This window comes from Oreochromis aureus, linkage group 5 (genome assembly GCF_013358895.1).
Source record: "Oreochromis aureus strain Israel breed Guangdong linkage group 5, ZZ_aureus, whole genome shotgun sequence".
Classification (NCBI taxonomy): Eukaryota; Metazoa; Chordata; class Actinopteri; order Cichliformes; family Cichlidae; genus Oreochromis; species Oreochromis aureus.
In genome coordinates, this window is record NC_052946.1 from 26,115,934 (window position 1) to 26,141,863 (window position 25,930).

The window sequence follows — 25,930 nt, forward strand, 5'->3', positions numbered from 1 at the left end:
ATAAGATTTTAAAATCAATACGAAATTTAATAGGGAGCCAGTGCAGGTCAGAAAGAACTGGAGTAATAGACTCAAACCTGCCAGTTCCAGTTAAGAGACGCGCAGCCGCATTTTGAACGAGCTGCAGTTTGTGAACAAGGGCAGAATGGAGACCAGTATAAAGGGAATTACAATAATCTAACCTTGATGTAACAAAGGCATGGATAAGTTTCTCCAGGTCCTTACGTGGTATGTAGGGCTTGGCCTTAGAGATTAGACGTAGTTGATTGAAACTCGATTTAACTACGGAGGACACATGTTTGTCCAACTTGAAGGAACTGTCCAGGACAACACCCAGGTCCCTCACAGTGTCAGAAAGGGAGTCAGCAAAGGGCCCAAAAATACCAGTTAGTTCAGCCCAAGGGAAGGGAGTATCAAAGATTACAATTTCAGTCTTCTTATCATTTAGAATGAGAGAATTGCTCAGTAGCCAGTTTTTAACTTCATTCATACAATCAAAGAAGTGTTGCAATGACGACGTGACATCCTTAGCTAGTTCAAAATAGATTTGAATGTCATCCGCATAAAAATGAAAAGAAAAATTGTATTTATCAAAGATTCGGCCCAAGGGTAACAAGTATAAAGAGAACAGCATGGGACCCAGCACAGACCCCTGGGGGACACCAGAGGTAACAGGAGCAATGGAGGAGGCATAGGTACCCATGGTGACAGAAAAGGACCTTTCTGAGAGATAGAATTTAAACCAGCTAAGGGCACTGCCTGTGATGCCCACCAGATGCTCAAGCCTCATTAAAAGGACATTATGGTCCACCAAATCAAAAGCAGAGGACAAATCAAGCAAAATTAACACCACAGGGCGCCCTGAATCAGCAATTGAGAGAAGATCATTAAAGACTCTCAGTAATGCAGTTTCCGTGCTATGGCGTGGCTTAAACCCCGACTGAAATTTTTCCCCGATATTATTTGCATCCAAATAAGTTTGAAGTTGGGAATGAACAATCTTCTCTAGGATTTTAGACAGAAACGGGAGTTTGGAAATAGGTCTAAAGTTAGCGAGGTCATTCTGATCAAGGGAGCTCTTTTTGAGTATAGGTTGCACTACAGCGTGTTTAAAAGCAGCCGGAACACAACCCAATAACAATGACAGGTTAATTAATGATAAAATACAGGGCCCGATAATGTTAAACCCATCTTTAATAATGCGAGATGGAAGGATGTCATGGGCAGCGTTTGAGTTTTTTAGGTGATCAATTATACCCTTAAGAGTAGGGAGCGAAACTGGATCAAACTGATTGAAGTTAGTAGAGCATCTTAATGCTGGGGCCTGACTCATCACAGGGGGGTGTGAGACTCTTAGAGATAAGATTCTGCCTGTAAAATGAGTTAAAAAAATTTCACAAAGGGCTAAGGAAGCCAATCTAGGCGTTTCAGGACAAGGATTGATCAATGAGTTAAAAGTCTTAAATAAAATACGTGGGTTGTGACTGTTATCAGCAATGACACCCGACAGAAAAGCCGCTTTAGCCAACTTAGCAGATTTCTGAAATTCCAGGCGGGTCCTGCAAAGGATATCAAAAGACACCTGGAGCCTATCTTTTTTCCACCGCCTTTCAGCCTGGCGGCAAACGCGTCGTAAAGCGCGTAAACAGTCATTTAGCCACGGCTGCGAGCAGCTTCTAGGCCTTTTTACTTTCATAGGAGCCACAACGTCCAGTAAAGAGGAGCAGGTAGAGAGAAAGGAGTTAGCAAAATCATCAACTGAAGAGGGTGTAGAACGATCAATGTCAGGGAGAACAGATTTAGAGAAAGCAGCTGAAAATTCAGCCACAGTCCCAGGATTGATAATGCGCGCAAGATGTCGAGGACCCTCAAAGCTCTGGTCCAATTTGCATAGCTCAGCATCAAAGATGACTGGGAAATGATCGGAGATTAGGGCTGGGTATCGTCACTGATTTCTAGAATCGATTCAATTCCGATTCACAAGGTCCCGAATCGATTCGATCCACGATTTGATTTAATTCGATTCGATTCGATTCGATTCAATTCGATTTAAATCTGGGAAATTTTGACAGTCAGAAATATTATAATTCAGATCAGTACATTTACATATTTTTGTATCTATAAAAAGGAAGCTGACACACGCAAGACTTTATCAAAGGTGTGAGCGTCACAGCAGATGCCTTTGTGTCAAAGTAGCTGAAGATAAAACACAGAAAAACATGAAGGTGAATATTCCTGGCCTGAGATTTTATAAAAATATTCTGCAGTACATCAAAAACGAAAGAAAACCATTAATCAACATATGAACGTAACGTCATAACTCTGACGTTACAGCGGTTTTATTAGAGGCACGGCTGAGCGTTTTGCATTTTGCATAATTTTAAAAAGTTTAAATTGGTTCAGTATTGAACGGCAGAAATTGGGTTTCCTTTTCAGAAGTATGTAAAAGGGGAAAAAAACAGCGGCCAACAGCGCTGTAAACAACAGTAGACTTGTGCGTAACAAGCAAGCGAATAATGCAGAAAACAGATTTTTAGACGGGAAACTGTTCTTGAAGTACAGAGAGAGAGAGAGAGAGAGAGAGAGAGAGAGAGAGAGAGAGAGAGAGAAGGGGAGAGAGAGAGAGAGAGAGAGCTGTGCATGAAGTGTGATTTTATCATGGTGGAAGCAAAACAGTAAAAGTCAGAGTTGTTGTTGTTTATGTGAAGCGTAGTTTGGATCTTCTTTTGCTGCTGGTTCGGTCAATATTGTTTGGAGAGAGATAAAACTAACAGCTTTAGAATCAGCGCAAAAAGGGCGTGAACACAAAGCGCGGACCCGCCGAAACATCAGAATCAGCCTCGACCGCGTCTGTGCCGTCAGGTGAGAAAGGCGACGTCTCACTGATCCGCGCTGTGTGTTTACGTCTTTGTGCAGAATCCGTGTACCTGCTCTCACTTACTGTCTTAGCTGTTTGGTGGTTGTTGAAATTTTGTGAGATTTCACCTGAGATTCTGGCATTTCGGGCAAAATAAATTTATATTAAAAAATCGATTCAGGATTTTAATGAATCGATTTTACGTTATCCAAGCCAGAATCGATTTTAATCGATAAATCGATTATAAAAACCCACCCCTATCGGAGATTCCAATGTTACTGATGTCCCTGATACAAATGTCCAGTCCATAAGAAAAAATCAAATCAAGGGTATGACCTTTAAGGTGGGTAGGTGCATTAACCCACTGGATAAGATTAAAAGAGTCAACTAAGGCTAGAAAATCCTTGGCAAACACACCATCTTTGCAACAAATGTGAATGTTAAAATCGCCAGTGATAAGAACACGATCATAATTTAGGTAAAGAGATGCTAAAAAGTCACCAAAGTCGTTAATGAAAGTCTTATTATATTTCGGGGGACGGTAAATCACAACACAGAGAGTCAAGGGGGTACCAGCAAGTTCCAGCAGCTGGGCTTCAAAGCTAGAGAACATAGGGGAGGGCAGGTGCCGTACTCGGAATTTATTCCTAAAGACCACTGCCAGTCCTCCACCCCTGCCCAAAGGCAGTATGCATGTACAGTGGTATGCAAAAGTTTGGGCACCCCTGAGAATTTTCATGTTTTTCCTTCATAAATCATTGGTTGTTTGGATCAGCAATTTCATTTAAATATATCATACAGCAGACAAACACAATGATATTTGAGAAGTGAAATGAAGTTTATAGGATTTACAGAAAGTGTGCAATAGTTACTTAAACTAAATTAGGCAGGTGCATAAATTTGGGCAGCCCAACAGAAAAATTACATCAATATTTAGTAGATCCTCCTTTTGCAGAAATAACGCCTCCAAACACTTCTTATAGCTTCCAATTAGAGTCTGGATTCTGGTTGAAGGTATTTTGGACCTTTCGTCTTTACAAAACATCTCCAGTTCAGTCAGGTTTGATGGTTTCCGAGCATGGACAGCCCGCTTTAAGTCACACCATAGATTTTCAATAATATTCAGGTCTGGGGACTGAGATGGCCATTCCAGAACATTGTACTTGTTCCGTTGCATGAATGCCTTAGTAGATTTTGAGCAGTTTTTTGGGTCGTTGTCTTGTTGAAATATCTAGCCCTGGCACAACTTCAACTTTGTCACTGATTCTTGAGCATTGTTCTCAAGAATCTGCTGATATTGACTGGAATCCATGCGACCCTCAACTTTAACAAGATTCCCAGTACCTGGACTGGCCACACAGCCACACAGCCCCACAACATGATGGAAATGCCACCACATTTTACTGTGGCTAGCAAGCGTTTCTCTTGGAATGCTGTGTTCTGTTTCCACCATGCATACTGTCTCTCGTTATGCCCAAATAACTCAATTTTAGTTTCATCAGTCCACAGCACCTTATTCCAAAATGAAGCTGGCTTGTCCAAATGTGCTTTAGCATACCTCAAGCAACTCTGTTTGTGGCATGTGCGCAGAAAAGGCTTCTTCTGCATTACTCTCCCATACAGCATCTCCTTGTGCAAGTGCGCTGAATAGTTGAACGATGCACAGTGACACCATCTGCAGCAAGATGATGTTGCAGGTCTTTGGAGCTGGTCTGTGGGTTGACTATGACTGTTCTCACCATCCTTTGCCTCTGCTTATCTAAGATTTTCCTTGACCTGTCACTTAACTAGAACTGTCCCTGTGGTCTTCCATTTCCTCACTATGTTCCTCACAGTGGAAACTGACAGCTCAAATCTCTGAGATAGCTTTTTGTATACTTCCCCTAAACCATGATGTTGAACAATCTTTGTTTTCAGGTCATTTGAGAGTTGTTTTGAGGCTCCCATGTAGCCACTCTCGAGAGAAGATGCAAAGAGGAGAAAAACTTGCAATTGGCCACCCTAAATACCCTTCCTCATGACTGGATTTACCTGTGTATGTAGGTCAAGGGTCAATGAGCTTACCAAACAAATTTTATGTTTCAATAATTAGTGCTAAAGGAATTCAGATCAATAAAACAACAAGGGTACCACTGTAACTTCTTATGGGGCGTCCACACAGGAAGAGATCAGAAGCCAGATTTAGTAAGCAATGGGCCACAATATTAATTCAGTGAAAAACTGATATCATGACAGCCCTAGTTTTTAAAAAAAGATGCAGTTAACTGAACTTGATGCCTTGCTTTGTGTATGTGTAACAGGCATATAACGAGCTGGGAGGGAGCTCTTATCTTAACCTTATCTTCAGGTTTCCTGGTGAGTCCTTGCCATCACTGACATTAACACACTTGCTTCTAGAAGGACCATAAACTCAAGTCAAATAACAGGACTTTAACTTGAGCTTGAATAGAATATTACTGCGCTTGTCAGTAACTCTGCTGTTCACGTATATCAGACAAAATTTTAAAATATGAAATAATGCCACCAAAATGCCCCACCCTTTATGCCGCTTCCAGCATCAAGGCTCCTCATGAGGAGGCCCACAGAAATATTTGACAGACTGGCTTAATTACAGCAGGACAGGTGCTGTTTTTTTCTTTTTTTAGCCAGATTCTCAGGAGAACAGGAAAAACCTGTAGCAGCTGCCTCCCTCGGGGCGGGGAGGGCTCAGCTGGAGCATCAAACACTAATGTGTGATTTAACAAAAAGAGCTAATGCCCCCAGTAACCCACAACATATTTGTGCGCTCCACAGCTACAATACCAGGGTTGAGACAAAACATTCAAACACAAGACAAAAAAGAATGTGGTCGCAGTTTCAAATTGTGGTCTCAGACAGCTATAATAGATTAAGAAGATACAACAAGATGTCAGCATGTCGGCTGAACATCTTTGAAACTACTGCTTCAAAAAAAAAAACCTATAATCATCAGCATGGTGGTTATTAACTTTGTTTGTTAATCGATGGAAAAGAAAAAAAATCAAGAAGATTTTTCTTGGACTTTCTCAGTAGGACTGGTCCATTAGGCTTGGAAGTCACCAATTCTAATTCATGGCAAAAATAAAATCACCTTGGCCTCAGGCTTACATCTATCTGACCAACAATCCCTAAAAAGAACAACACTAAACTTTATCTCAAGGCTCATTTAACTTTTAGTCTTAATCTTATAGTAGACTCTGTAAAAAGCGACAAAAAATGTCCTCAAGATCACATTTTAGGGTCAGCACGATAACAATAGCCATAAACACAAGAGCAGAAAGCGCAAAGTACATGTGAGCACTTGGACACTTATAAATGAAATGTAAACAAGGAGGCGGTTACCTCGCTTTAGCTAACCCTCGTTAGCAGAAGCTAATGTCAACATAAAGGTGAAATGCAGCTTAAAATTTCGTACATGAATGCGTGGATATTTACTTTCACTCACAAACAGCCTAAAATCATCTACAAAGTGAAAATAAACACCTGTTGCACTTACAAGCATGTAATTAATGTTAACTGGCTGGCGACGCTAACTCCTAGCATCCCTCACTCACCCTAACCGTGTCCTCAAACACACTGGAGCTTGTACGGAGTTTAATACAGCTAAAACTGATGGCGACAGTAGGGCTGGACATATGAAATACACATTTGTGGACACAACCGTAATGTTGTGCGATGTAAGAAGAGAAACAACGTTTTCTAAGAATTGATACTCGCACGTCCGATAATGGAACTTTCCCGTTGCTAACGGGCAGTCAGGGCAGTCTTTCAGGTGCTAAACAAATTAGCGTAAAAAAGTCCTGAATACTATGGTGTAATTTTACTGATATTCAGACAAAATGGCCCACCTTTCTTCTCCTCGGTTTTTTTCGGTATGTGGAACTTGTAGGGCTCCTTGGGCATATGCCTCTTATGGACTATTAGCGGGGCTGAGTTCCTCCTCTCCATCCTCCCGCCAGCAGCGCCCGGTCTGTCCGCTCCAGGCTGACTTTCTCTGGAAGAGTTTAGGTCGATCACCTCGCCATCTTGCAGGCTAACATTAGCTCCAAGCTCCGCAGCAGCAGACACCCTCCTCGGACGACCTGCTTCCCTCCGGGGCAGGCTGCTGTCGTCCATTGTATGTATTTTGGACGTAACGGACGAGTCTCTCCTCAACCGTCACTCCGGCACCTCGTCTCGGCTACAGTCCCGCGATGACACCGCTGTTACCTCCTAATCCCGCAGCGGAGGGAGTCGGAGCAACACTCAACCCGCACCATGCTTCCTGTGGGCGCAGATCTTCTTCACTGAGATTTAGCTGCATCTGGTTATCTCAATGCTGCCATCTTCTGGAAAATTAACCCCATCCCCACAGTTTCATTACGGTTTCAGTGGACGAAGAACAGCGATGGATAAATAAATGGAAAAAATAAAACACGTCAGGGTTCAGAGAGGACAAAGCCTCGAGCCTAAAACTGCGAGAGTTCCCACGGTGTTTTTCCACGAAGTAGCACAGAATGGTGGTATAAAGGGCCACTGAAAGGGAAAATAAGAAACCGAGCAGAGAGGGGAGTGAATAAAGTCATACATCTGCAATAAATAAATAAATTTATAAGAAACAAATATACAAAAATGGAAATGTTACACAAAAAAGGAAAGAAAAGACAAAAAAAAACTTGAATAAACCGGCATATTTATGAGGAAAAACGTGTCCAAATTAATCTACCGATCAGTCAGGGTCGTCGGGAGGGGGGCTGCCATAAGGAGTGCATGCTACAGACAGGTCAGTCTGTCGCAGGGCAGACAAACACAGAGACAGCCATTCACACCTATGAACGATTTAGAATCACCATTCAGCCTAACATTGCATGTCTTTGTACTGTGGAAGGAAGATGTAGGACCCACAGCTCCATGACGCAGACTGCAAACTCCACACAAATGGTGGACTCGAACACAGAACCTTCCTTAGTATGAAGCAACAGTGCTTCATACCAAGGGAAACAGTTTATGAAAAAATTGCGAATTTGTAGTAAAGATGACAACTTCACAGGAAAAATTACAAATTTATTAAAACTATTTCTTCTCTTTTCAGTGTTAGGTTGGAAAGAAATTCACATAAAATGTTTCAGCCATCTATTGGGATTAATCCACCCCCACTTCCACCCCTGATGTTGCAAATTGTGGACAGACTAAATGGGGATTTTACGTAACTGTTTACTCTATTACTGGGAAAGTTCTGCATATTTAAAAACATACACTAAATTATACGGTGGCATGTTAGTACAGTGATTAAAGTATGAAGTGATTTTGGGAGCAGTGCTCCGTGTGACAGGAAAGTCATGAATTTGTATGTCTAATATTTGTTCAGTGTTGCACTTTGTAAACGGTCCCTGCATATCAGCCGCACATAGAGACATAGTCCTGCTTTAAAGCCTGCTGTAATTTCCTGGAATTCTGATTTTACTAAGGGCTGTACTGGATTCAACATCAAGCTGTACATCAGTTACCCTGACGGAGAGTCAAAGGAAAGGGGATTTATCTATGTGCTGGTACATAATGCCTTGACCGCTTTCATTCAAAATGTCCAATTGTCCTGCAGTGAGATCCCGCCTGCACACAGTGTACCCTTTATTCCTGCACATCCTGCTTGTTCATGCTTTGATATGGACAGACAGTCAAGTACTCCAGCCATCGAGGCAGCTCTGCAGCAGGGGGGCGAACATAAACGGGACTACTGTTTCTGGTATGGCAGTTCATTTGAAATGCAAACAAGTTCAAGTAATACAAACAGACACACCAACTGTAGTTTAGCACACGGTGTCTCTTGCTTTCTAAAGATACAGTTTCTGTATTTTGCAGTCGGAAATAAATGTATATTTATAATAAATGTTTATTTTATAGTGAAAAAGAACTGAGAAGAAAAACGTGAGATTCGTTTTGAAATATTTCATACTTTTTTCTTGTCTTTTCTTTCTTTTTTTACAGCAGCTGAACGAAAATGATGTAATGCTATTCCGAGGTTGTAATGAGCAGTGCAGGGTTAACAGTAGTTTGCAGTAGTGGACTAAGCTGGAGTGTCTTAAATGCATGCTCTGTAAGGAAATCCCACTAAGTTCTAACGATCTGTGAGAGAAATATTTCATCACCCATCTAAGTGACTTTTTCAGTCTCAGCTTACTGCAGCTTTCCTATACCTTTGAGGAGTACCTTTGCATAATGACCACTGACTAACAATAGGCTGTGAGCTCAATTTCATGATCGTTAATATGCAAATTGGCATGACCATCGATCAATGTCGATGAGCAGTCATTCACAGAAAGCCGGGAAATGGCTGCAATTACAGCATTGTGGTGGAAGATGAACAAGGCCCCCTCACTGCTTCAGAGATGGGTTTTTACTTTTTACATAGATGGCTTTTACTCCAGCGGTCCTCTCTGTCCAGGATGTGCACATTCTCATCACTGGACTGTAGGTGTAAATAGACTGTGGAGCCTTGACCTGATGAGGAAGTTGTTTGGGTTCCATGATGTACACTACTCAAAAACATGACATGAACACTTTTTATTCATAGTATAGTGGCAAGTTAACATAACTTCTTGGACACTGATCTGATAATTTAAGTAGCAGAGGGGGTTGTTCATCAGTTTCAGCTGCTTTGGTGTTAATGAAATTACCAATCGATGCACTAGAAGTGCAACAATGAGACAACCCCCAAAACAGGAATGGTTTTACAGGTGGAGGACATTTGTATCTTGACAGCTGTTAGGTATTAAGATGAAATCTTTGGACACAATGTGTCCAGGAACCACTGCGCCAGCGTGTGCAGTGGTTCCTGTTGGTGCACGACAATGCCATGAAAATGACATGATCTGTCTTTTTTTTTTTTAACTTAAGAGAAAATGTCTTATTTTTAATGTAGAATCACTGTCAAAATATCCAGAGTAGTGAAGAAAAACAGGACTTTTTTGTTTTATTTAATACTACCAAAAAGCCTTATTTTATGTAATTTGGTTTATTTTTACTTACTTTGGTTTATGAAAGGCTATGGGTGACATCTTTGCCAGGAAGAAGACTTAAGCTGACAAAAATACAGTCCATGGACAAAATTTATGCCATAACTTATGTCCTTGTATCTGAAATTTTTTACTTTGTAGCTTTCAAATGATTTGAAGCCATCCATCCAGTCTGCTAGATCACACTCATTGATGGGCCGATTCTGGCCCCAAGGCCCTATGTTTGGAACCCCTGGTTTGGAAAATTTGAAGGCAATCAGAATAGCTTGTTTTAACTGTTGCTTTTGTGCATTTGAGTGATTGCATTTCTGTGTGTGCGATAGGCAGTTTCTTTTTAAACTAACAGTAACCATCCATCCAATGAAAGGCTTTCTCTTAAAACAATTTATTGATGTTTTGGTCCTCACAATAACACTTCAACTTGTATTCACCTTCTTCCTTTTTGCACAAGAGTTAGCGTTCTCTGAGCAGAGATGCCCAAATCTCCTCTTATAAGGACTTTGCAAAAGTTTTGAGCCGCCTCTCATTTGTTTACATTTTGCTCCCAATAAGTGAAAAATTAGTCTTTTTGGACAATTGCTGCTATTTCACTAATTTTCAGTCCAGTCCTTGTACCTGAACATTTTTAGAAGAATGTTTTTCTCTGTTTATTTAACCACTTCACATTGACCTATGTAATATTCAAGCACTAAAAATGCATCTAACTCGATGGATGTACTGGTGCTGTCTACATATAACAAGCAAGTAAGCAGAAATACACCATTTAGTCCCCTTTTTTGGCATAATCTACAAAAATATGAGAATGGAGCAACATCCAAAGAACAGCTTTGAATTGAATGGAAAACTACTCCCGAAGACTGCATAAAGAAATTATTAGAAAGCTTGCCTAAGAAAAAATAAATGTGTTCATACCAAATATTGACTTTTAAGGATTTTTTTTTCTTTTTGCCTTATAAACACTATTTCCATGTACGCTTCTACATGTTTGAATAAAGTGCTGCACCTATTTCCTATTTTCCTAGCAAGATATATAGAAAAAAATGAAGGGTGGTTCAAAGCTTTTGCACAGTACTGTAATTCATTTAAAAATGGCAGCCTTAATTTAGTGTAAATGTCATTATTAGCATCTTCAGCATTGCTAACATTGACAGAGCTGACTGTGTTAACACAGCAATCATTCTGTGTGTAATATGTAAGCATGTATATAACAAACAGTACAGCTTGTTTTTTTCCTTCATTCATATTACACAAATACTTCATATACATTCTTTATATACATACAGTACATATACAACAGGCTCCTCCTTCAATACAGAGTTTAACACAGAGCATATCACTTAGCAGCAGCTTCATCTGCTGCAGGCTACTTCAGTTTAACAAAATATTTTTGGGATACATGATAAAAACTGTAAATACAGAACACAGAAGATAAATAAAATCTGCTAACTCATTAAAAGTGAATGTACAGCTGAGTTCTCTCCAGTGTTTTCAGACATGCTTTAAAAAGTTTTTGAAACACAGCAGCAGAGGAGGAAACAATCCCACATCTGACAAGAAAACTAAAACAGGAGATGAAAACCAAGTGACGCCCTCCAGAGCTGAAAAATGCACATGTAAAAAAGCCCATGCACAAATGCCAATAACTGCAGTTCCTTTGATGGCCACTTGAGGCTAGCTCCAAAAGGAAATCAATTCCCATAGACTCCCACGCAAAACTGCCCAACATATTTACAGCCTGGTACAATTAATGTTTTGGCTTCATTGAATAGTTTCTTCCCCTCCATAACAACTCAACAAGACGGGAACTTTTAAGCTCAAAGTTAGGGGATTTGTTGCTTTGCTTTTAAAGGAATTATCTAAGAATACTGTAATTTCCTGTGCGGTACAACCCATCCAAGACATCTCTGCTTTAGTTTTGGTGACTGAAATTATGGCATTCTGCAGACCAATGTTCCCTCTAATTTTTCATGTGTCTGAGCGAACACACAAACTCCCTGAGCGATCTCTTGGACCACTGTGAGCAACAGCAGACGTGTGCACTGTGGTCACACCAGCATCGAATCCATCCAAGTTACATGGTTTATTAAAATAATCAAATTACAGCATTTACATTTATGTTAGACTACTTTTAATTAACTGCTTTAGCCCATTTACAATGAAAATTTTAAAACATCTTGTTCATGACCTGTGTAGTATGTTAACACTATTGGAAGTAAAAATAACTTGAACTCCAATTTTGAAAACACAACTTTCTTTAAAAAAAAAAAAAAGAAAACTCTGACTTGTATTATGAGTCTGTGGTCTGGGAGAGAGTCTGTAACTCTCTGTCTGCAAAATACAGTATATAATGACCAATGTTGGGCAATTAATTAGTTACTTCTTCAAAAATGTTACTGAGTTTTGCAAACAACACAGTTTTTTGCAGCTGTTTACCTAAAAATGCAGCCAAGGAGTTTTTTAAACAAACATTTCAAACTATTTACAGAACAATCAGCTGTTCTGCATCAAATTTGATGCCACACAAATTATTTGTGCCACTCCAAAAAATAATTTCTGTCCACTATGAGATAAAGGAGAACAACAGCCTGATACCTGCAGGCCTGACAACAGGAGATGTATCACTCCTGTAACATCTGTAACATTCAGCGGTCGCCTCATTGTTCTGACACACAACAAAACTACTGGCTACACTACACACTAACTACACAAGATTTGCGCTAAACGTCTCAAATCTCTCACATCTCAAAACTGCCATCCCTCCTAAAACTTCCTCCTGTTTCTTAACAACTAAATGCCATGTTTTGATTGGTCGACATGGTACATTTTTCGACCAGTGTGAAAGGGTGGGGTGTTTTGGTTTCGTCTTTACTCACAGGTGGAGAGTGCTTTCGAGCGTTTTCCTTATAAAACGCAGTTTTTACCGTTCCTTCCCGCAGTAAATATAAACAACAATAGTATTCAGGAAGAAAACCAATCATTGCATATATTTTTATCATAACTCTGGTTTTACGTGGCCTATCAACACAATTTAAAAACTGGTATAAAAGTCCACACTTTTTCCGTCAATTGTCCGTCTGTCCTGCTCACATCTCCAATGGTTATACACGTTGTCATTAACGTGGCTTCACTCCACATCAGCCACGCCGCTTTGCTAGCTAAAACACCGGTGTCGGCACATATTTACTTTAATGTCAATTCAGGTTAGAATTTTTTGTGTGTGCGCAACGCAGACTTTTTTCTGCGCAGAGACCGTGCCAACCGTGCGCAATTGCGCAGCTTAGAGGGAACATTGCTGCAGACTAGTTTTTGCAACCAGAAGAGTCCACGTTTTACATACAGTCTCTGTCTCCACCAATCTATACAACAGAATTGGTATGTAAAATATAACCATGAGCAATAATACATGAGATGATGGCACAATTAAGAGTGTTTTCACATTTCCCAGTTTTCTGTTTTTCACTACTGCTCACCTCACAGGACCAGTGGTGAAGCCTGTCCAGGAGCAACCCCCATACGTCTGTGTTCATAAACCCAAACATAAAAGTGACCAAATAACTGGCGATTTGAACTACAGTGAATGGAGACACAAGTTTTGTTGTCATTCAGTGAAAGTAGTGTTGTTAGCCTGGTCACAACTATAAAGACTGTTGAGCTCTGCTGCTGGCCAGGGGTGGTTAGAACAGGATTTATTTCTTCAAAGGTGGGTCAATGTTAGCTATGATGGAGCCAGGGGGAAGCTGGAAAGGAAGCCTGGGAGGGAGAGCCTTTGAGCAATCTTTCAGCAGTGTGTGCCTGGTGAGCAACTTCCACAGGGTGTGGTATCCAGTCCTCTTAATGACATCCATTGCTAACTGCAGTTAGGATACAGCAGATAGCAGCATGGGAGACGCTTACTTCCAATCCTCAGTCTTATGACCAACCTGTGCACACACGTTTTAGCAACTGCTAACATCATTTCCTCTATTTCACTTTTTCAAATTTCCTTAAACAATCAAAACTCTAAATTCACCAAGGTTTTATAGGGAGTTTTATTTTTGCATCTGTGGGTCAACCAGAGTGGGTGCAGCAGTGAGACTGTCCTGGGAGTATTTAACCTAAGGGAGAGGAGTGTCCCACTGTGTTATTACATTGCTAGGGAGTAACTGTTTACTCTGATGTGGAGAATAAATGTGTATCCTCCTGACTCATCTCCTTGAGATATACTTATTTCTAAATGTGTAATGTTTGCTGTCATCTTTTCTCTCTTCTCATCAGATAGAGCACCCAGTTGTCTTCTTTATTTAATGTTTTTGATCTAATCTTGTTTGAAGTGGCCTTTTCTAAGTCTTTATTTCACCTGGAGCACATTTTTGTTACTTCACCATATCTCCCAGACTTAATATCTTACATACATAGCACAGTACAAGCATTTGCCACCTTTAGCCTCAATTCTGAGCAGCATGTCTGTGAGCAGTGAGCACCGGTTGGTCACGTGACTTCTCCCAATAAGGTTGTTTATATACGTTTCATTTGGCTTTTTGTCAGTTACATCATTACTAAATACCACAGTTGGTTGAGTTCAGTTCCATTCCTGATAGGTGTCGTCCTATCAGCACCTGTGGCACTGCAGTGAGTCCATCTCGCCAGTGTCCATACCATCCTCTCCTTCTTCTGCAGCACTGCTCCGCTCCTCCTCCATCACCTCCTCCTCCACTTCTTTGGGAATTGAAGAGGAGAGGAGGGAAATGGAAACTGCATCTTCACATCTGATGAGAGTCTGCCCCTCTTCATCCACCTTAAAGTCTGTAGTGGCTCCTGGTTCAGCTCCCATCTCCACACCGACACCCTGATTTCTCTCCATCTCCAAACCTGTTTTCGCCTCACTGATCACCGGCTGTGGCGCTCCGTCCATCCCTGATTTACCATGCAAATCCAAATCTGCCTCCATCTCCTTCCCCGTCATTGTCTCTTGAGTTAAACCCAGCCCATCTCCATCACTCAGTCCAAGATCTTCCTTTCCATGCAGACCTGCCTCTCCCTCCAAGCCCTGTCCTTTCACACCCCACAACCCCTTTTCATTCACAGCCTCTGAGTCATTGCACAAACTCCGCCCTGTCTCAACAGGTGGCCCTGTTTGTTCACTGACCCCCGTCTCTGGACACTGTCCCGTCTGTGGCAGCTGGTCTCCAGTCAGTGCTGCAGCTTCTTTGGCTTGTCTAATGCAGTTGATCCACTGTTGTTTGTTGAAGGCGTCACTGGCCTGAAAGCAGTGGCTCTGCAGTTGGCCTCCAGTACGATATGAAACCCGGAAGAAGTTCTTTGCTGTGTGGAGGAGAAAATAAGGAAGAGGAAACGGGAGACAGAGGTGGTGAACATAGGCTGGAATAGGATAAAAATCCTATTTTGATCTTATTGATACATAAATAAACAGAATAAACTGATATGTAAACATTGTTGCTAAATTATTATCAGAAATAAATACAAAAACAAACAAATGACCAATAAAGGTGTATATTTACTAAAACAAAATTGAGCTGTGTACAACTTTTACACCACAGCACAAAAATCTCTTAGTTTTCCTTGATACGCCATTTTCATTAGATCACAACCTGAACATCATGGTTTGATGGTACGTCAATCCAACTATCATTTTTATCGTCACTACTAAGTTCAGAACCCTAACTTTAACTTTAACCCTAAAAATTGGTTTTAACCCCTAAACAACCCTTTAAAGGCAGACGAAAAGATAACACTGGTAAAAAAGTCGGACATTATGCAAAAATTAATCACTCCAATAATCTAATACACCGTCTGATTATCACATGGTCAGCTCTATCAGCATGTTTTAATATAATTTAATGCATTTTTCTGTCTCTGGAGTCATTTGACAAATGACACTCCTCTTGTCAAAACTACTTACAATCATCATAGTAGTTCATCTGGTGAGTGCTGAATAGGACACACTTAGTTTCTACCACACCAAACTACAAAAAACATTTCTGTAACTTTAACTTTGGTCACAAAGACATCCTCAGCATGCAGCAAACCTGACGCTGATTTAAATATCTGTGTTTGTAGTCTGTGAGATTTTGTCCAGTACTGACTTCGTTCATTGTTGCTGAAGGCCCCTCTGATGGATCCGCCCACTCTTATCTCTCCATCTGATAGGTCTTCCAGGTCCAGCTGACGAATGGGGATTGGCTGGCGGCAGAGCTGATAGCTGACTGGCTGGTCGTTTGACGACATGGATCTGGTGATGACCAGGACGTCCTGGAAAAGGAACACGTGGAGCTTCTGGAAAGACAGAGTCATACAGAGTACAGGTTTAAATATTTCCCTCCAAAGATAAACAATAAAATATTTGGATGATATTTATGAATGATTTTGGTCATAAAAATGGTAATGTTATGAAAGCATAAAAAGCATCTCGGTATAGCAGTAAATTAATCAAATTAAGGAATCACCTTTAAAAAGCTCACGTATGTCATGAAAATGCATATAATGCATATCACTGATTTCAAGAATATGTTGAAAATAAACATACTTTATTGATCAGATTTAATCATTATTGTTGTGAATAATTTAGCCAAGGCAACAATCCTCTCTATGACATATTAAAGACCCAAGATTAGAAAACCTGTCTGAAACTATGTTACGCCCCTCTGTATACCTTGCAGTGGGAATACAATAGACTTCAGGCATGTCTTCATCAACACCTCATCAGGTGAAGTTAATCAGCAGAGCAGTCTGAACCCTGATCTTACCACTTACAAGGATTACTTTAACATACAATGATTTCAATATCTAAAACTCTGAGGTCCATTTTGACCTTTGGGTAAATGAATGAATGGATAAATGGGGAAGGGAGGACGGTAAAGTTATAGAACGGTACTGACGAGTCCTCTGTTGTTCTTCAGCTCTCCATGACAGCTGAGGGTCTTGGAGCGGTCGATGAGTTCGTCCCTTTGTCCGTCCTCTGTGTACACCAGACGATCCTTGTAGTATTGACACTCCGACTCTCCTGTCTGCCTGTTGATGTCCGCCACCACGCTTTGAACCATCAGCATCTGTGGGGTAGATACACACACACACTGTTATGTCATCTCACATATGTCATTAGTCTTTTTAAAGGCTTTGTCTGGTGATCCAAACTGATAAAGTATTGCAATCTTAGTTTTCCTCACCGCTTCGTCCAGGTGCTGTCGGTCTAGGTGGTCGTTGGCTGTGTGCTTCAGGATCTCTCTCAGCAGCAGCGGGTATTTCACCAGCCGGCTGCGGGGGATGTCCAGGAAGTTCCACAGGTCCAGCTTCCTGCTAAAAGGTGACTGGAGACAACGCTGCAAGAAGTCCTGGACTCGCCGATCTTGCTTCTTTTGGTCCAACAAAGCCTTGGCTTTGACCTGGTTACTGCAGTACGGCGTGTAAGCAGAGAGGCAGGGCAGCTACAGCAACACACAGACAAACAGTTTGATAAATACTTGGTGAAGAGCTAATATCTGGACTGGTCTGTTGATTAGAAAAACACTCACCCAGTCAGTTAAAATATGTCCTACATGTTCTGTGGACCCGTCGGGTTTTCTGGCATCTCGGAGGCGACTCAGCAAATCTGAGGTGAGACAGAAAAGTTAAAATTTATGAAAAGAGACGTCAGAGGGAGAATAATGGATGCTTTAGTGGAATCAAGTAATACCGAGAAAGGAAAACTCCACAAAATGAAATGTAGACTTATACTCTAATATTTTATACAATAGAAGTGTAAATATATAAGTGTATATAAAAATGTACTGACCAAAAATTAAAAAAAACACTTGGCCAGCCTGAATCACTAAATGTTTTACTTTAACTGCCATGACTCCTCCACCTGAACGCTAATGAGGCTCGGTTTAATTTTAGTTAAGAAAGCACATCTGACCCACAGATGTGTTGAATTATCAAACATCCATTACAGATTCTTTATATACACAGAGCATTAAGGTTGTTACATATATGTCATTCATCTGTATGTCTACATAAAGTTCATGCAAATGACTGCAAAAGATTCCTGTGAAACGATAATGTAAATAATAGTAATTAAAATATTTTCCTACCTTCATGCAGGGGTATAAGGGATTCCAGAGTACCAAAGATCTGGTTCAGTTCTTGCTCGGTCATGATGGATAGCTTGAGCATTGGGTCGTGGTAGGCCTACAGCACACACATAAAGAAACACAGGTGACTATACTGACACTGAAAACAAGCTCTTCATTAAAATATAAATAAATAAAGGTTACTTCACCTTCTTGGCCAACTTCAGATCCTCCACCAAATCTTGCTCGCCCTGAGCCAGCTCAAATATAGCCTGCAAAGATGAACAATTACTTTAAGAATTCAATGCTACAGATTGACTTTAGTGTTAGTTTGGCTCAGGGGATGAAAAATGAACATGCAGTTCCTGGAGTGGCCACTTGGGGCTGACTTAAAAAGTGAGTCAGCCCCATTGACTCCCATATTAAACAAACATGTTTACAGTGTGGTATATAAACAGCTTTAGAATCTATGGATATTTCCCCCTTTATAACGACTCTATGGTGAGGTTTGGTATGAGGCCCTTTAATTAATAGGCATGCCGACACAGCTGCAGTCAGCCGCTTTTTGAGTCAAACTGGACTCGTTTCTGGTGTTGGTGCCTGTATAGCTGGTCCACAACGCTGTGCTTCATTTTGATGGGTGACATTCTCTTTTTCTTTTTCTAGTTTTTATCACTAATTAGCAGCTCTCTGTGTCAGGGGGTGATTAAGGCTTCTAAATGTGGAGTCCAGAAACAAATGGGTGACAGCACAATGGCTACTTCCCCTTTTTATATATACAGTTTATGATTCAGGCCAAGACAGTTCATTCATCATTGTTGTTTGGCAGGGTTTTCACAATTTCATTGTATATGTACAGTGACAAAAAAGGGCTATTATATTCTATTGATCATTCTTGAGACTATATTCTAGTATTTAAATTATAATAATGATAATAATGAAATGAAATAATGAATGAAATTATGTACCTGAAGACATGTGGGAAATAAAGAAAAACACTGATAAAAATTCACTGCTTTTCACCTCCTGTCGTTTTATCTCTTTGGGGCTCAGAGATTGTGCCGCTCCCAGTCGGACGTCAAACGTCTCGCTCCACAGCTTGCTGTCCCGACGCTTGGAGGCCGAAGCAGCTGCAGTTGAAACCCTCGGGGCAGTCATGGACGAAGAAGGGTTTGAGAGTGTCGCTGAGATAACACGTGTCTTTGTTGTTGAGGAGGAAGAAGAAGGAGGAGGAGGAGGAGCAGCTCTCTCTGCACGGCCCTCATTACGAAGACTGATGGTGCGCTGCAAGAAACAGAGGATGGTTTAAATATATATTATTATTACAACTTATTTCTGTTTTGTTTAATTGTACTATTCTGTAGCCTAAAACTTTTGTTGCCACCTGTTACGACTGTTGTCGTACTTTTATCTAATATGCAAATCTGAGTGTGCAGGTGCCTCTCCATGATTGGTGCATCCAGGGGGACGGATCGTACCAATTGGCTAATGACCAGGAGGCAGCATATAAGAAGACACGGCCATGGACGGCCAGTCATTCATTCTCGGCCCACCGCAACCAGCAGACTGTGTGTTCCCTGTCTAGTAATGTTTGTTTAATGCAGGAGCGTTTGCCTTTTTGTTTGATTACAGTTTTCTCCTGTTTTTGTTAGTTAGGGAGGTAAGTCGTTGTTATTGGGTTTAATTCTTTTGAATAGTTAAGTTTGGTTTATCCTTGAGATAGGCTCCCTTTGTTTGTCATTTTGGCCTTAGGTCCACCCCGAAGTTATAATTCGCTCCCTTCCTTTGTTTCTAAATTCACGTATTGTAAATAAATCATCGTCAAAAAGTATTAATTGTGTGATGTGCTGCTTGGGGTCGGACGGGGATGGATCACCCTTATGTTATGGTCTGGCCACCCCTAGACGGGCCATAACACCATCCCTTATTCTGGAAGTAAAAACTCATCAATCATCAATTTTCCCCATAAACGACATTATTAAATAATATTATTTGACTATAAAACTGTTTTTTGAATTATGACCTCCCTCCACTCCCTCAGTATAGGTGCCAGTATACTGTAATGTCACCTGCTATTGAAGTCAAGCTGGGTGTTTTGGGTGTTGCCATTTTTGTGTTTTGAAATCGGACAGGATCTAGCTGCACATTCATATGGCGGCGATATCTTCAGAGATTTCTGTATAACCAGACTTCTTTTTGCCATTAGAAAGAATGCAATTTTAAGGCACTTCCACACTCACTTCACTGCTATTTTCTACTCTAAACTGTAGTATTCATAGCTGCTCCCACACGAGATCTCTGATCTAAGTTCATCAAACCTGACAATGTCCTAATAAAATGTCCTTAAAATGGGAAGCAAGATAAGAGCCACTCTCATTTCCCATCTTAAATAACCTAATACTAAAAAACTGAAGACGTGATTGTTGGTTTACCTGCAGTGTCTGGCCAATCCTCTTCAGCGGCGTTGTCTTGACAGGGGGCAGCAGGCTGGCCAGAGACGCTACCCGGGATAAAGGCTTACTGCGCTTGGTGCTGGGCTCCTGGAAGGGGTGAGCAGAGCCACACGGTTACATTATCACACAAAAACAACACATCTGGCATACAAAGGACCCGAAGGGTTAACAAGGACATAAATTAATCAACCAAACATCAGCACCAGCAGACATTTTTCTTGTTTTATATCAGCCAGTCAGAGGATTGCGTGTGTGCAAATGTTCTAGTTGATTGTGGAAAAGCCGACTCTGTTCTGTTGACATATTAAACAATAGCGTGACTCAAAGTCTTTCCCTCAGTACCAGACTTTATCACACATGCAGTCATGTTTCACTAACTTGTGTCACGCACACACTAAACAGGACTGTTGTTATGGCCACTGTGTGAGACTGGATGATCATGGTGATAAGAGGCTGTTGTGGTTTCATGTAAAACTTAAATGTACATGCATTTTGCTTTAGCCAATTATTTTTATAACACTGAAATCCCTACAAATTCATGTATTACGTATAGCAGCTGATCTCAAATTGAATATGTACATTACATCCATGTTAGGGCTACATTTTTGACATTACATGTAGATTGTTGCTTGTAAATAAAAAAAATTAAAAACAATTTTTTTAGTGTAATGAAACTTTGGAGTCAATGGAATAAGTTTTCATACATATCTCTAAATAAGTTTTCATTGAAGAATGACACTAAAAGCGCCTGTTTTTGATTACTTTGTCTTAATCAACGAATATGCAGCTTGCAAAGACAAAGAATATATGTATTTATTATTCAATTATTTGATGTTTATAAACAGCCATTTTTGCCATCTCGTTATGTGCAGTGACATAATGAAGATAAAAAGAGTAAAATTATCATTTCATAATGATAAATGAACAAACATGGATGTGTTTTCATACGTGAGTAAAGTGAAAAAGCGCTGCAGGACTACCAAAAACCGCCTTTATAACCATCCCTTTATTAGGTTATTGGCTCACAATTCTTGGGAAGTTCCCATCATTCACTGACCTTTTCTCCTCTACCTTCCTCTTTTCACTCCCCTTGTGTTTAAATCTCATCATTATCTTTTTCCCTTTATCCATCTCTTCCCTTTCCCTTCAAAAACCAACCCAACCCAACCTCTTTCGAGGTGGTATAAAAGGTTTAAAATAAAATGTGATGGGCTACTTTTCTTGTCATGATGCCTCCAAATTTCTACACCGCGTGGAGTGAAATTATTTAAAATTCAACTGCGTTTGTTCTTTTTATTGGTTGAAAAAAGTACTTATACCCTGAAGCAGGTACTTAAATGCATTGCAAAACTGCTGGAGAGGGATAGATGTTGACAAAAAAAACACCAATCCAAACCAGCAATTTTAATATCTGTGATACAGGGACAGAAAACAAACAACAACATTAGTTGAGTCCTTCAATTGTTGGAGAGTTTTTAAGTCTCATTCATCCTATACAGTGTTTTACATGCTCAGAATAAACTTTACAGTCAAAGTTTTTAATAAATTTTAAGTTTTGATGAGCATAATGGTTATTTAATGTTTACACTTACTGCAAATTAACTGGAAAAAGTCATCTTTGTGGCTGTATTTTGTTACAACAAACTGCCAAAAGTCGAGTGTAAAGAAGAATCAGTATCACAGCTCGTTTAAAAACAATGCACACAGTTAATAATAATAAGCAAAGTTATCTTCATAAGGATGTTACCCCAGCATTTATACTTTATGCTTAATGTTTTAAGTATGGAAAATATCCGATTTCATGTATGTCAACATGTTAAATCCCCCCAAATTTTTTTATCGCACATGCATTCAGATGCAATCTCTCCATTTTCAGTGTTTGTCAGAAGCAGCAGCTTCACCCAAGCTGGATCTCGAAAATAATATTCAATGTGCTGCAAGTGGTAACTGATTGCTTAATTAAAAATACATTTAAGCCTAAAAAGGCTTGTTAAAGACTAGGTACTATTTCAATTGGTTTTTTATAGTCGTAGTAGTGAGTCTGATGGATCTGAGTCTATAAACAGACAGACTCAAAGCCCTGATTAGGACGGCATCTTGTAAACAATAGGGACACCTGGTGTGCACCTGGAGTTTCTGCAGTGGAAAGGGCACATCTCTTAGTGTGAAACTGCCCTGGGTTATCTGCCCTGAATGGAGACTTACAGTAAATCAGCGTGTTTATGTGTCTGTGTGTGTGCAGCTCTGCCCGGCAGCCCACTGTCAGCTGACCTACTGGAACACAGGAACCATCAGCTCTCACAGTCAGGAACCAGCTGCCTAAAAATAAATCAACCTCTGAGATAATTTTCTTTTTTCCTTCACCTTTCGATTTAAGTTCACCCCCCAAATCTGGAAATAGAATTTCCAGTTTTCAGCAACTTCTCAAAAAATGATGAGTCAGTGATGAGTCTCAGTAATATAACATGGAAATAAAGTCAGTGTCATTTCCTGGTGGAGGTTATGAGCTTAGATGCACTGCAGCTGGGTTTTTTTTTGTTTGTTTGTTTTTTTGCAGATTTTGGGTTCAGTTTGGATCATAAACTATCTGCTTATTTGCTTCATGCTCGAGAACTTTCCATCGGACAAACTGTAATGGGTTTTCTGTGCATGATGGTGCTTCAGCTGATTCGAACTGACAGCAATCAATTCAATACAGCTCGTCAGCCACTGGCTGGTTATCTAATTACAGCAAGTTCACAGCAGGTTGACTCCGGTCTGCAGTTTGAATCCCTGAACTGCAACATTTGTTCAGTCATTTGATTTACAATTAACTTTATAGTCTGTAGTGATACCTAGCATGACCCCAGACTTTCAAGAAACGAAACTTACTATAAAGAACATTTGTAACCCCTTAACCTACATGTTTTGTCTTTTTTTCCCCTTTAAATGGCTGCAGAAACAGTGATTCCTTTTCCTCCATGACAGTATCAGCTAGTAACCTAATAAGTCAACACCTGCCCTCAGTGAAGGTGTTGGTCATCATAGTTTCACTTCTTGTTTCTTGTTCAGTCTTTTTGGTTTAAAGTGAATAACATTAAATGTAACTAGTTGTGCTAGTTTTTATATTAGTTTGTTGAATTAGACCATATAACATCAGATTAGATCCCATTTGATTGATTCACATCAGTCATATGATAGAGTAAATTAGGCCCAATCAGATTACATCATATAAAACAAGAATACAAGTTATAGATTAGGTCAGATTCTGTATATTCATCATTAATTACTGTACAGATAAGTACTGTGTTGATAAGAAAACTAATGTCATCTATTGGTGACATACTGGTTAGTATGAAAGTGAAAGTGCTGCAAAAATACAGACACCTGGTAATTACAGCATAGTAACTTATAAATAAAACACCGTGTTAATGCAATCAACTCCACGTCAGGCCCTATTATTTTATCATTATCATACAATCAGATATTCAATGAACTCAAACACGCAACATCTCAAACAAGGTTAAAGTGTCCAGTTCATTGACTTCGATTAGAGGAGGTGAGGCCTACCAGCGAGCTATAGTAACTTAATACTATTAGAAAAACGTAAATAGTCTAGTTTAAAAAATTAACTCCCAATTGCAGTGCATGAAGGTGGAAATGACATAAAATGTCTTTTTTGCTGGGCTTATTTTCTTTATGCTTACTTCAGTCTATGGGGATTAACTCACTTTGAAGTCAGCCTCAAGTGGCCAATAGAGGAACTGCAGATTTTGTCACTAGCTTCATTGCCAAGATTTTTTTCCATTTGTGAAAACTACAAATCCTTAATACTACCAAATCAACAAAAACTGAATACATTTGCCTGATGACAACAAAACACACACAAAGACAAACAAAAGAATCTAATTTATGTCACAAAATTAACTGAATCCAAGCAGGCTGAACAGAAGGATAAATGTTCGATCTTACCTCCACCTCTTTTCCCATGTTGCTGTTTGCCACTGAGCATCGAGAGTTGAACCGCTGTACCAGCAGGCTGAGGGGCCCCTGCCCTGCCACCATATTGCTCACCCCAGAGCCAAACACACAATCTGGACTATTCCCAGTACCAAGAAAGCGTCCATAAAGATTTTCAGACTGGTAGAGAATGCAGAGAGAAGGGGGTATGGAAGTCTAATGTCCAGAGAGAGACTGAAAACAGCAGAGGGTCCAGAGTGACACTAAAGAGAGTTTGGTACTGTCTTTTAGTATAAACACAAAGTCCAGGAACAATTCAGCTTGCTGTTCTACCACTGAAGCGATGACTGATACAAGCTGGGAAACCAGAAAGAAAGTGCTATCAGTGGAGTTCCAAGCACAATTCTGGTGGTAGCACAGGTACAGAAAGACAAGGAGAGTCCCCTTAAAACACCTGGTAATAGTAGCCGTTCAACTAAAAGCCTAATAGCTGTAAAGTGGCCTCAAAGAGTTGATGTAACAGCTCTAAAAAGGCCTGGTGCCATAAGAGTACTGCCAGAGGCAAAATATCCAGTCAGACTCGGTGCTGGCAGTGTTCATAAAGACAAGTTGGCTTTGACCAGAGCTTTTAAACACACTGCTCCGGGGGGGCTTGAGGTCCAGAGCCGAACCATCAGACCCCAAACAAGAGTTCAAAAAGAGGTTGGATTTAGTTCTGTTCCCAGAAAAATCATACAGGAAAAGTTTAGTCTGCAGTTTAGACCGTGTAGAGCTCTGAAACGTGTAATCCTCTCAGTGGTAGCTGTTCACTCGTCCGCCTTCTCACTCCTCTGCTGCTAATGCTCTCTCTCTCTCTCTGTCACTGGCTCACTTACTCAGCAGCGCTCTCACCCACTCACTTGTAGCTTTACTTCCTTCCTTTCTTTATTCTGTACTTTTCATTTCTCTGCCTGTCCCTTTCCTGTACTGTTATATATTTTTATGCAGCTTCCATTGTCAACAAATCCCAAGAAATGACCAACAACAACAATGATGAAGTCATCCTCATAAGTACTGAGTGCATCCACACCCCGATATGTTTGATTCCTTTGTGTCATAGAGCTCTACTGTGGTCCACAAACTAAAACTTCATAAGCCACACTTGTGCACAGTTACTTAAAGAAAAACTCCAAACCCCATTTCCTCCTTAAAAATTACACTCCAGATATTCAGATATTGAACCAATTGTCTCAGTGCCACAGACACATTAGGGAATCAGAAATAAAGTTAAAAGAGCTGGTATGAAATATGAAAACATATAATATGAATCCTACAGATAAGACATTTTGTAAATGCACTTAAGAAAATGTATATTGTTTTTCTTGTGTGTATTTAAAATGTGTCATTCCCTGAAAATGTTTTATGCCAGAAATAAAAAGTAAATTTAGCTTTAAGGTGAAAGAAATGATAATATAAACTGTATAAGGTTAATATTTATATCATTACTCAAATTATCTTTACTCAGTTTATTATTATTTATTATTTTGATAATCTGGACAAAAGTAAATTATGAAATCCCTGACTGGAACTGCTGGTGGTTCTGGGAAGTCCTCATCAGTCAATGCCAGTCCGAAGTATAATTAATAA

The 25,930-nt window shown here is 40.1% G+C and overlaps 2 protein-coding genes and 1 long non-coding RNA gene across 8 annotated transcripts in view; 1 reads left to right on the plus strand and 2 right to left on the minus strand.

Moving 5' to 3' along the window:
• Positions 1–7,429, minus strand: part of tasora (transcription activation suppressor a) — a 35,096-nt gene extending 27,667 nt beyond the window's left edge. For 2 of the 4 annotated variants that reach the window (XM_031733529.2, XM_031733528.2), the window contains exon 1: positions 6,724–7,428. In XM_031733529.2, the coding sequence (XP_031589389.1) occupies positions 6,724–6,991 (268 nt within the window). In that variant the 5' untranslated portion in view covers positions 6,992–7,428. Of the gene's footprint in view, positions 1–6,371; positions 6,458–6,723 lie in introns of those variants that run through there. The other 2 variants (XM_031733530.2, XM_039612045.1) reach the window with 2 other exon arrangements.
• Positions 7,430–13,130: 5,701 nt separating this feature from the next.
• Positions 13,131–17,148, plus strand: LOC120440112. Its single transcript, XR_005612971.1, has 4 exons — positions 13,131–13,239; positions 16,015–16,163; positions 16,764–16,920; positions 17,043–17,148. It is a non-coding gene; the product is annotated as an uncharacterized LOC120440112 (long non-coding RNA).
• The window catches only part of arhgef3 (Rho guanine nucleotide exchange factor (GEF) 3), a 33,587-nt gene continuing 20,894 nt past the window's right edge, over positions 13,238–25,930 (minus strand). For 2 of the 3 annotated variants that reach the window (XM_039611772.1, XM_031733507.2), the window contains 9 exons: positions 20,345–20,452; positions 18,936–19,196; positions 18,122–18,184; positions 17,934–18,030; positions 17,376–17,452; positions 17,031–17,288; positions 16,743–16,913; positions 15,951–16,140; positions 13,238–15,168 (listed from right to left, as the gene is read on the minus strand). In XM_039611772.1, coding sequence (XP_039467706.1) covers positions 14,456–15,168; positions 15,951–16,140; positions 16,743–16,913; positions 17,031–17,288; positions 17,376–17,452; positions 17,934–18,030; positions 18,122–18,184; positions 18,936–19,196; positions 20,345–20,452 — 1,938 coding nt within the window. In that variant the 3' untranslated portion in view covers positions 13,238–14,455. Of the gene's footprint in view, positions 15,169–15,950; positions 16,141–16,742; positions 16,914–17,030; positions 17,289–17,375; positions 17,453–17,933; positions 18,031–18,121; positions 18,185–18,935; positions 19,197–20,344; positions 20,453–24,316; positions 25,011–25,930 lie in introns of those variants that run through there. The other variant, XM_039611773.1, reaches the window with a different exon arrangement.